Genomic DNA, 11,830 nt, shown 5'->3' on the forward strand with positions numbered 1-11,830 from the left:
TAATAAAATTTATGTTATTTTTTATATAACATATATCTGATGCTTATATCTGTTGAGAATCTTAAAAAGGTCAATTAAAAATTTATTTCGTCGCAAATATTAAACATTTTTGCGTTATATGTAGTTTAGCGATACTTTGTTAGATGCTACATGACAGGAAAAGAGAACTTGGAAAAGATATTTCTGTATAATCATACTGAAACATTTTCCTGTTATCCCTTATCTCTAACTTATTGTAAGTGTGTGGACACATGTGTGTGTATGTGTTCGCACTTATTCATCAATGAATATTCTATCACAAATAATCATTTAAAAGCCAGCAGTTCTTCCTTCCCTGCGAAAGTCTGAGCTAGCAATTATTTCTCCGTTTTGTTTAGATATAGCTGTAATTGCACTTCCAATTCCTGAGTAAGTTGAAACATTGTGTCCAATGCTCCATAAATAATTTAACACGTCCGGAGAAAATCCTTTCTCATTTTGAACAGTCATTGGTAAGAGCTGGAATTCATAAAAAGCGTTATTGATAGTTAGAAATGCGCAATATTGAATGACGAATTGACGTTGAACTTTACCTGATGATGAATTCTAAGCATATCAATAGCTTGTTTTACGTTATACCCTGACCAAAGATTTAATACCATTGCTATTGCAACTGCAGAGGTGATTTTAGTTCCGCCTGCAGCACCAATTACTAAACGAACTTCTCCACTCTTGTCTACCTTTACGAACAAAAAAGAAAAACAATAAGATGAGAATACTCGATATTTATCTCTTAATTCATAAAGTACACTTACAACGATGGTTGGACTCATAGAACTCATAGGTCTTTTTCCAGGCCTAATGAAATTCGCTGGCGAAGGTGGTAAGTCGAAACCATTAGTTATGTTTGGAGAACTAAAATCGTCCATTTCATCGTTAAAAATTATCCCAGTCGATCTTGAACGTCTCATCGCGCCAAAGCTATCGAATTGATATATAGAATTAAAAGATATGTCTTTTATCCTATTCATAGGTGTAGGTGTGCTTTTGAAAATTGGATTTAAAAGTAGAAAGCTTACAAAATCAACATACACTTGATTTATCGTGGATGTGACTGATACAGCCGATCCGTCTGGAGCTAAGACAGAAACGTGAGATGTCCCTGAATCCTCTGGTGTGGTCATAACAGCACCATAATATTTCGGATCATTGTTTGTTTTATTAATTGTAATTTTATTTCGAATACTGTTGGCATAGTCGATGGATGTCAGATTATCAAGCACGGAAGCTGAAAAGATTATTGCTTATGTAAAATAAAGAAGAAACATAGGAATGTTAGCGGATGTTAATGATAAGATTTTAAACTTTTCTACGTATATTTCGTATGTTTATATGTAATATCGTATGTTTATTAATTCCGAGACAATTGATTCTAAATTTACGCTTATCGCATCTTCTTATCTAATATGATTTAAAATAAAGTTCTGATGATATATCATAAAATACAATTGCTCTTCATTGCGTATGATTATTGCGGCTGACAATTAGATAATGTAAACTGCCAACTCACTGATATCGACGAATTCAGGATCAGCCAGTTCGCTTCTTTTAGCATAAGCCCATTTAAACGTTTCGACTATAGTTTGCCACATAATTCTGTTGTCGGGGTGAGGAACCATGCCGTGAAGAACGTTCATAATGAAAGTTAGGATCGCACCTGAACCCGGTGGTGGTGCGGTATACATCGTTAAATTCCCGATCGTTGATTTTATCGGTTTCATCCATTTTACTCTATAATAAGTATATCATTCAGAAATTCATTGCCAATTTTTCCCCACTAAGCATGTACATCGAGGGTCCAAACAAACCTGTACTTTTGCAAATCTTTCTTTTTGATGATACCGTTGAAAGTTTTGATTTCTTCGACTAGGCTATCAGCTATAGTTCCGTTGTAAAATATATGGGGGCCATGACTTGCGATCAACTTTAACGTCTCTGCCAAACGCGGTCTCTTTATTCTATCATTTACCTAAAAGAAGCGAAATTTTATGACGATCAACGTTTTAATCGGAGACTATGGAAGAAAACCAAGCTTGTCAAATGTAACACCTTCCATGTTGAATTGGTAATAGGATTTATGAGGATCTCCGCCAAAGACTTTTCTGCTCTTATTAACGGCTCTTTACTGATCAAATACGAGGCCAGGTATTTAGTTACGCGAGATCCAGTGGCGCACAAAGAAATAGTAGGCTCAAATAAATCGGGCCATGGCAATTTTCCGTATTTCTGATGAGCTTCCCAATATCCGAGTAGTTCGCCCGGCACAGCAATTGCTAATCCACCTTTTTCGTTTACACGATCAGGTTAATATATCTACGGTATGTTTGCAAGTAATAACGATGTGTAATAAAAAGATCAGACAGCTTACCGAACAGCGCTAAATTAGGGTTGCTTTGAAACATATCCTCGTGCGCGTCAGATGGAGCAGTTTCCCGCGCATCCAGATAATTGGCAGTTTTGGTAGTAGAGTCCCAAATGGTCATTAAAAATCCACCGCCCAGCCCCATGCTTTGATTCATCGAAGAACGCAACGTTATGAGACGGGAGTTCGAAGACTAAAGATCATGCGTACATGTATAATCCAAGTTTAATTTACCTATGTAACGATGCAACGCCCTCGCACAAAAGGGACGCTATAGCCGCATCGACAGCCGAACCACCTCTCATCAACATATCGGCACCTATCTGAGCGCATTCTTGTCCGTTCGTAGATACTGCACCCTTGCAAACAGAGAACTTGAGTTCAGATCAACGTAAGAGATAGTAAATGTAATAATTGACGTTTCTTTCTCCAAACGAAGGTATGTAAATCGAGCGACATTTTCGTAAGTAAGCAAATCAAAAAGGACAAATCAACGAGCGGGCGTAACTTCGTTTGTTTATCTTACATCATACTTTACCTTTGTATATATTCCGAAATGCGAAGTATAACTTTCGTTTTCTGAATTCTTATTTTCTGTACCAGCAATGAGCAAAACGATTATTATCGTTAATATCACAGTTAGAACTACAGCGATGCTCACCCCAAGTGTTACAGCCCTCTTTCTGCTTAGTCTGCACGAAAAGGAATTGTCTTCTTAATCTTCCAAAATAATTCGGAGAGAAAATATTTCGATGATAACAACATCTTTATTGGTTCTAACAAGTTTGCTTTTATTTTCGAACCTCAATAGAAACAGATCGCGTTTGCCTCTTTAAATATGCGGAAGAAGGATGCACGATTACTTCGAGTGCTGATATCGACCGTTTCGATCGAATCAGCAAAACGAAATTTGTCTAATGTCGAAATATCATACACGTACTTACATATGTGATTGAGTGATTATATACATACACATATACCCTTTTATAATAACAAACTTCGTAAAGATAATTAAAACTTCTATGAATGCTTCTTTTTTACGTTGAATATCAACAGATGGTATTAATTATTTCGCGTTATCTGTTCGATAATAACAAAAGTGAAAGGAATACAATGTGAAATCCGATTAATCAAAAATTTTATTTTATTTTTCCATATTATCGAATGTACTACTAATAAACGTGTATTAATACTGTAAAAATAAAAAGACGCTATAGGTGCGATTGCCGATCACTAATGGTACGCGTGAAGTAGTACATACACACACATTTCAATTTATTGATACATACATACATGTATGTAATACGATTGCGTCTATATATATATATAATATGTATATTATATGTATATTATATGTATAGTGTATTGTAACTTGTTTCCTGCAACTATTTTAACAATGACGGAACGAAGTTTGAAAATGTAAAATCATTTTAAAAATTAACGAAATATAATACGGCCGCATCACGTCTGATAGAACTTCGATAAGGAATGTAAATATTCTTTAAAACTCACATATTTCGCGTAATTGCTTCATCCTTAAGATTCATTGCATGTGTACTTGTGCAAACTTGTGTACGGTATTACATACTAATTCTCACATACACCATGTAATGTGCAAAGAACATCACTATATAATCATTTAAGATAAACATTCGAAATGAATAACACTTGAGAATGATTTTTTTAATTTGTCAAGGCTCTAAAAAATTAAATTCCTGTCAACTTTCACCGAAGCAACTCCTTCGTGTTAAAAACGATCTAAGGACTACATACGTAAGTACACGAGTAATTTTCATCGAGGACAAATGTTAAAACTCGGACACTGATTTCGCACAATAGTTAACGGACATTTTCGTAAAAATGATTTTACCAAAAAGAAATCGTTAGAGGGATAATAAGTGAAGTGTATAAAATGAAAAGTATTTTACCAACCCGATCATATTACGTGAACAAACACGGCATAAGAGAGCTCTCAACCTTGACTGAACGTTTCACCAAGCCGATCGTCGCCTTTTGTACTAGCTGTGATACAGATTCTATTTATTCATCCCCACTACTATCAATACATTCACAAAGTAGTATCCTACTATTTTACTTAAAAATCTATCTTAAAAATTTATTCTACTTAAGAAGTCTCCAAAGTTGTTAATACCTTTTTTAATATACAGTACGCCAAGCGACAAAACGTTTCATTAATTAATATTATAAATCTTTCTTTAATACCCGTTGCATTACCTTTGGAACACTTGTGTTGTTTTTAAAAAATTTGGTTCATTTATTGTATCTTTTTCGATACCGCGTGCATACCTTTTTTATTTGTTCTCCAACATATGTTGATTTTCTAAGAACGCAACTTATTACAACGGTAGATACATGGATGCTCGTATACTGCTCTTCTCCTTTCGTAAGTTCTTAAAAATCTAGAAACGATAGCTCGGCGATTTTTACAAGAACGCAACATGATATTATTTTTCGTAAGTTTTTCTTAATGAAAAGACAGGGTCGTAATTCTACGTGTTAAGCGAGCAACAATTATGTATTGACTACAATATTTTTTCTTTCTCTCTTGAAAGCAAATGTAAGTTATTTCTTATATTTTTGAAAAACAAGCAATAACAGACAATGTGTTATGCAAATGTGTTATGTCACTATCGATATATGTATGTAAAAACTGGTAGAAAAAGATCGTAGACATAGCAATAACGGAATGAAGCGTAAACCACTACTTTAGACTTTAGGCGAGGGAAGTAAAGTTAGTTGCAGTGGGGGGCGGGAAACGCGATCATGTGGTACTTTGATGCAGCATTGCTGATTGGTTCTAGCATAAATGCGCGTAATTTCAAGATGAGACCTTTAGTTCACAATTATACATATACGATAGAACATTTTCCGTAGAACAGAAATACAAAGTGTTCTTTTTATATATTAGTGTACTGGACATGTTAATGGTGTTCTATAAATGCATATCATCGAGACGTAAGAATTTTATAGATATGAAATATCTTTATTGTTTCTGTTTGGTATCTAATTTTGCAACTATCATGGGCATAGATAACTATGCAATAAATTCAATAAATTATTATTTAATGAGATTATATAAAAATAGAGATATCTAGAAGATTATCTTTCATTTTTCTGCACATAACAAAGCATTATGATTCATATTCAACATGATTCAGCGAATTTTACAGCAGCGTATAACTTATCACCGAGCGATTAAATGTTAGTCACAGATTTAGAATGAAATATTACAAATTTTACCGTGAAATGATAATCTAATTACCTAAATATCGAAACTTCGATAAATTGTGCAACTATATAGATTGAATCGTCAATATCAATAGCATAAGGAGATCAAGATACATTGTCAATAATTTTTAAACAAAATTCTTTTTTATTGATTTTATCATCAATTACATTTATTGACGCGACGCTTGATACTCGTTGATGCGTCGCTTACATTGATGTATCGTACATTCGTTGAGGTATTAATGGTTTCTTTTGCGATATAATCTATATATCACTGTCAAGCGTGCTTTGCTTAGACATATGATTTTCTAACTTCGAAAATAATTCACCTCCAATAAATTTGCTTAGAACTTCATTAGTTAGGCCGGTAACTGGAAATTTCTTACCCATATATGTACTGCTACTTTTGCATAACGTATTTCTAATAGTTTTCTCACATATACGGCATACTGTTATGACATTAGATGAATATGTCAATTCACCTAACTCACTTTTACTCGATAAGAATAAAATTGCGCTTGCGTGATCATAACCAATCGCCAATACGGCACCAAAGTACCACGTGACCGTTGTTCCCTTTTCCCCGGAAATGGCTTCAACCCCGCAACCGCCCTGTTTCAACCCGTTATTCCTATTGTCGAAAGAAATACGTTCTGCTGTATTACCCTCTATCGGTAAGAAATGGAATCAAGCCTCTGAATGAGTAGCGAATGTAGCGATCAGTTCGAAAAACGGCGAAGTCATTTCGTGGATGAAGTAAGTGAGGTGCATTTTTAAAAAGTTTGAAACAATGACAGCAAGGTACGACAGAGCTATCACGGTATTTTCACCAGATGGGCATTTGCTACAAGTGGAATATGCACAAGAAGCCGTGAGAAAAGGTTCTTCTGCGGTACGGTGATATATTTTGTCTAACCTCTTTTGTGTTTGCGGTTAAATTGTTCAACTTTCTGTATATCTTTTGCATTAAGCATATCTCTCTCTATATATATATGAAATTTTGCATAATAATATTTAAATACGTTTAAATATGTATAGTTAATGAATTGAAAATAAATTGAAATGCTTTTCATGTGTATGATGTATGTCTTTATGCTTTGTAATGTATATCTTCTTAAAAGGAAAATATTTTAAATTGATTTATATCAGGTTGGCGTTCGTGGTAAGGACGTAGTCGTTTTAGGTGTTGAAAAGAAATCCATTGCAAAACTTCAAGAAGAACGGACAGTTCGTAAGATATGTCTCTTAGATGAACATGTTGTAATGGCATTTGCTGGTTCGTTTATAGATAGATCTTTTAAATATTTGAAGTATGATCTACAGACATATTATATTCTAATGTATATCTTGTTTTATGTTCTAAGGTTTGACAGCAGATGCAAGAGTACTAATTAATCGAGCTCAAGTTGAGTGTCAGAGTCACAGATTAACTGTAGAAGATCCAGTTACATTGGAGTATATAACTAGGTACATTGCAGGTAAATAAACATATTATCTGTTACATTTCAGTTATGTCTATGCTTATAAGACAAATAACTTGATCATTGCCCTTAGGTTTGAAACAGAAATATACACAAAGTAATGGTAGAAGACCATTTGGAATATCATGTCTGTTAGCTGGTTTTGATTATGATGGTGTTCCACACTTATATCAAACAGAGCCCTCAGGCATTTATTATGAGTGGAAGGTATGTCTCCTGCATAAAGATTATTCTTGTTAATTGCAAAAGAAAAAAGAAAAAATATTAATTTCTTTTTAAAGGCAAACGCGACAGGTCGAAATGCTAAAACAGTTCATGAATTTTTACAAAAATATTATACACCAGAAGAAGTAGCGACAGAAAAAGGAACGATAAAATTGGCTATTAGAGCTTTACTAGAAGTTGTACAATCAGGAAGAAAAAATTTAGAAATCGCCGTAATGCGACGTGGCCAACCTCTACAGGTATATAAACTTTAAAACTCTTATTTTCTATCTTTTCTTTGAACGATTTATTTCACATATTTTTTATGCTGTAGATGCTAGATTTAGATACCATTGGAGAATATGTTACCGAAATTGAGAGAGAAAAAGAAGCAGAAGCTGAAAAGAAGAAGCAAAAGAAGTGATATCTTTACATGAAATTACATTTATTCTTCGTTCATTGGTATTTTGCATAAAATAAATATAAAATACATGAATAAGAAAACACAAAGTTTTAATATTTATTTCATTTGTATTCTATTGTTACATCTATTAGAAACAATATGTACATTCACACATTTTAATATGTGATTTAAAATTCATACTATATTACCACAAATATCTTTTCGTATTTCTTATAAATGTAATAAAATTAAGATCAAATAATAAATAATTACTTAAATTACACAATTCCATACATTAGAATGTACTACTTATTGAATAATTATATTATTGTGCCTCCCCCAAAAATTAATAATAAAAACATTTATAAGATTCACTGCATGCATCAAGAAGATAAAGATCTTCCACGATGACTGAATATTTGAAATGATGGAAGATTTCTTAATGTTTCCCACGATTTGTTTTCTAAATCAACCACTGCTCGAATTTCCTTAAAGTCACCGGCAATATACATTACTCCATACATAACCATAAATAAACTGATAATGCCTTGTATTAAAATCTGTAATAAAAACGTATCACCATACTTTTTATATGCACATAATGCCAGGATTTGTAAATCTAATTTTATACATACATCAATTGGTAAGGTAATGAATTCCTGTTCAGTTATCCGTAAATACGAACGATCTGTGAATTGCATTTTACAAAGACAATTTAAGATACAAACAACTTAACCTAAGACATATTAAGGAAAGGTAATTCGATCGAAAAATTCTTAATTATAATTGCAGTACGTACGTTGGGCAGCCGAATATGCTGTATGTAATATTGACAATAGTCCCATCAACGTTATAAATTTGTGTAAAGCGGTTGCAGGCATTTTGGTATTATAAATTATAACGAATTATTAATTTCTATCGATAACTTAATACCAACAACAGTAATCCTCATACTCATGTCGTCTTAGCTGTACCAAACAAGGCTTGTTTTCACCAGTTTTCGCACATACACGAAAGAAAATAATACGAGTTACCTATATCTATAAGTAGTCCTTTTTTATATTTCTAATTGTATTGTATTATATTTTTAAGAAATCTATTTAAGTACAAGTAGTTTACTTAGTTTTTAATATGTTGCAAGTAAAAATCGATCATTTATTAATCCATCTACTGACTATAATATGGATTTCTACTATAAAGGAATATACTGCCACCAGAGGACGTATTCATGTACAATTGTATTCATGGTAAATAGTCTAATGAACTGATCAAGGTAGTATATACAAAGGTTGATCGCTCTCTTTGTCTATCTACATACACATTTAAAATGTTTGTTTATAGTTGATAATCGTCCTAACAATACTAAGAATCATGGATTATGAATTTAAACTAAAAACTGATACAGATCGAACGAAAGTCGAAGATCTTTTTGAATTCGAAGGATGTAAAGTTGGAAGAGGAACTTATGGGCATGTCTATAAAGCTCGCAGAAAGGAAGGGTTAGTGTTTCTAACCTAACATAGAAGATTGCGTAGCATTTAATACTATTATATTTTACATGAATAAGAATAATCTTTAATTTTTCATAAATTGTATAAATCTATAGTGAAATATCTTTTTGTTATTAGAAGATTGTAGCTTTTACTTCAATGTTTAAATAAAACTAATTCCTATACATGTTTTTGTATGGTTTCTAGAATTATCTACATATAATATACACAATGATTTATTTTAATTACTCTAGACATTACATAAAATATTTATACAAGGTGTGAATTCTTTTCATTTTATCCTTTTCACTTTCTCTGATTATAATGCGTATATACTTGACATTTGAATAGAGTACCAGATAGCGAATTAAAATCTCGACCAGACACAAAGGATTTTGGCCTAAAGCAGATTGAAGGTACAGGTCTTTCAATGTCTGCATGTCGAGAAATTGCAGTAAGTATTGATTATTTCTTCTATATGTACACTCTAGCATTATATGTAATAATAATAATTTTATTACAAATATTTTGATATGCTCCTTTCTACAGTTACTTAGGGAACTAAAACATGTAAATGTGATTACGTTAATTAGAGTTTTTCTATCACACATTGATCGCAAAGTATGGTTACTATTTGACTTTGCTGAACATGATTTATGGGTATGTTCATGTTTATTACAAATACTTCCTAATAATACAGCTATTTTATTAAACAATACTTTCTATCTTGTAGAATATTAATAGCTTCTTATTTTAATCCATAGCATATAATAAAGTTTCATAGAGCAGCAAAGGCTAATAAAAAACCTGTTATGGTACCAAAGGGTATGGTAAAATCTTTATTATATCAAATTCTAGATGGTATTCATTATTTACATTCCAATTGGGTGCTTCACAGAGACTTGGTAATTTATTATTATTTGCAAACACTATGTGTAATATTTTATGTATGATTAACTTGATATATTATAATTTAGAAACCAGCAAATATCTTAGTAATGGGAGAAGGAAATGAAAGGGGACGTGTAAAAATTGCAGACATGGGTTTTGCTAGATTATTCAATGCCCCATTAAAGCCTCTTGCAGACTTGGATCCAGTTGTAGTGACATTTTGGTATAGAGCACCAGAATTGCTTTTAGGTGCTAGACATTACACAAAAGCTATAGGTATTTTGTATGTATTTAAAAATTAAAATTAACTGTTTGTGCACAATTGCTTCCAAGTATTTTCCTTCTGTTGTTTCAGATATCTGGGCAATTGGGTGTATATTTGCGGAGCTCTTAACTTCTGAACCTATATTTCATTGTAGACAAGAAGATATTAAGACTAGCAATCCGTATCATCATGATCAATTAGATAGGTAAAAATTTGGTTTGATATATTACTATAACATAGTAATATAACATAGTTCATAACATAGAAGATAACACAAAAAGAAACGAATTTCTTTGATGTTCAGGATATTCAATGTGATGGGATTTCCTTTAGAAAAGGATTGGGAAGATATTAAGAAAATGCCAGAACACCCTACATTATTGAAAGACTTTAAAAGATCAAAGTTAGTATTTTTTTAAAAGTAGTTGTCTTACAAAAAAGTCAAAATTTGTAACTTAATTTTAATATGAATATAAATCTTTTTACAGCTATGCAAATTGTTCTCTTACAAAGTATATGGATCGACATAAAATTAAACCCGATAGTAAAGCGTTTAATCTGGTGAGGCTAAGTAAAATATTTTAAGCCTTAACCATTTTTCCGAATAATAATATTAATTTAAACATTTCAGCTTCAAAAACTGTTAATGATGGATCCAAATAAACGAATAACTTCCGAACATTCTATGCAAGATGCTTACTTCCAAGAAGAACCATTGCCAACGCAAGAGTATGTTTGTAACGATTTGTCTCAATCATATCGATCGATTACTGGTAAATCTAGAGTCAATCTAATTAAATAATGTTGTAGTATATTTGCCGGTTGCCCTATTCCTTATCCGAAACGGGAATTCTTAACGGACGACGATACAGAAGAAAAGACTGAAAACAAAGCACGGCAAAATCAACAACAAACTGTGAGTGTATATAGATTTATTCGTGTAATTGGTTTCCCTTCTTACGAATTTCGTAAAATTTTAGCAGCAAAATCAGCAACAACAAGGGAACGGCGATCATAATCATGGACAAAACGCAAAGCGGGTGAGACTCAATGGTCCTCACGGGGCTCCAGAATTTCATCAACATCAGAGTCACGCAATGACCCATCAACAGCCTCCAGGGATGGTTTATTCTACAGCACAACCAACGCAACCGTCAAATTTTCATCAACGCTTTTAAACGATTTCGTTTAAACGATTGAATTCATTGATAGAGCAATTAAATTATCAGTTTACTGATTTAATCGATTTCTGTATCAATGAACAGACCAGCGACTCCTGTATATTCACAGTACGATAATATAACTTTATTTATATATTGTATACATGTTCATGTCTTACAAAGTACTTTTTAGACTTTACATGCATTTCAAATTTCAGAAATATCACATTTACGACACGTTAGTAATATTACTGAAAACAATGTATCGATTTCTTGCCCCTAATAA

At 32.4% G+C, this 11,830-nt stretch overlaps 4 protein-coding genes across 8 annotated transcripts; 2 read left to right on the plus strand and 2 right to left on the minus strand.

The window, feature by feature from the left end:
* Positions 1–43: 43 nt before the first annotated feature.
* On the minus strand, positions 44–4,423 carry LOC122567729 (glutathione hydrolase 1 proenzyme-like). 3 transcript variants are annotated; one of them, XM_043726647.1, is made up of 11 exons: positions 4,334–4,423; positions 2,940–3,093; positions 2,636–2,760; positions 2,408–2,547; positions 2,089–2,321; positions 1,848–2,008; positions 1,550–1,770; positions 1,072–1,267; positions 795–960; positions 573–719; positions 44–498 (listed from the first exon to the last, which is right to left on the minus strand). In XM_043726647.1, exons 1-11 carry the CDS (start codon positions 4,339–4,341, stop codon positions 310–312), a joined length of 1,740 nt encoding a protein of 579 aa, XP_043582582.1. In that variant the 5' UTR covers positions 4,342–4,423; the 3' UTR covers positions 44–309. The 3 variants fall into 3 exon arrangements, with proteins under 3 accessions (XP_043582582.1, XP_043582581.1, XP_043582583.1); XM_043726646.1 differs by lacking the exon at positions 4,334–4,423 and adding an exon at positions 3,914–4,098; XM_043726648.1 differs by lacking the exon at positions 2,940–3,093 and having other exon boundaries at positions 4,334–4,399.
* Positions 4,424–6,182: 1,759 nt separating this feature from the next.
* On the plus strand, positions 6,183–8,024 carry LOC122567737 (proteasome subunit alpha type-7). The gene is made up of 6 exons (XM_043726664.1): positions 6,183–6,542; positions 6,800–6,926; positions 7,015–7,128; positions 7,205–7,338; positions 7,413–7,595; positions 7,670–8,024. The coding sequence occupies exons 1-6, from the start codon at positions 6,441–6,443 to the stop codon at positions 7,757–7,759; spliced, it is 750 nt and encodes a 249-aa protein (XP_043582599.1). The 5' UTR covers positions 6,183–6,440; the 3' UTR covers positions 7,760–8,024.
* Positions 7,832–8,755, minus strand: LOC122567743 (ER membrane protein complex subunit 5). The gene is made up of 3 exons (XM_043726672.1): positions 8,538–8,755; positions 8,374–8,426; positions 7,832–8,298 (listed from the first exon to the last, which is right to left on the minus strand). Exons 1-3 carry the CDS (start codon positions 8,617–8,619, stop codon positions 8,122–8,124), a joined length of 312 nt encoding a protein of 103 aa, XP_043582607.1. The 5' UTR covers positions 8,620–8,755; the 3' UTR covers positions 7,832–8,121.
* A 95-nt stretch (positions 8,756–8,850) lies between these two features.
* Positions 8,851–11,705, plus strand: LOC122567733 (cyclin-dependent kinase 8). Of its 3 annotated transcripts, none has more exons than XM_043726656.1 (12): positions 8,851–8,985; positions 9,080–9,237; positions 9,580–9,682; positions 9,778–9,888; positions 9,993–10,133; positions 10,206–10,395; positions 10,475–10,589; positions 10,689–10,787; positions 10,873–10,945; positions 11,016–11,113; positions 11,195–11,300; positions 11,365–11,705. In XM_043726656.1, exons 1-12 carry the CDS (start codon positions 8,920–8,922, stop codon positions 11,560–11,562), a joined length of 1,458 nt encoding a protein of 485 aa, XP_043582591.1. In that variant the 5' UTR covers positions 8,851–8,919; the 3' UTR covers positions 11,563–11,705. The 3 variants fall into 3 exon arrangements, with proteins under 3 accessions (XP_043582591.1, XP_043582592.1, XP_043582593.1); XM_043726657.1 differs by having other exon boundaries at positions 11,368–11,705; XM_043726658.1 differs by having other exon boundaries at positions 8,872–9,011.
* Positions 11,706–11,830: the final 125 nt, after the last annotated feature.

Source organism: Bombus pyrosoma, linkage group LG5, assembly GCF_014825855.1.
Source record: "Bombus pyrosoma isolate SC7728 linkage group LG5, ASM1482585v1, whole genome shotgun sequence".
Classification (NCBI taxonomy): domain Eukaryota; kingdom Metazoa; phylum Arthropoda; class Insecta; order Hymenoptera; family Apidae; genus Bombus; species Bombus pyrosoma.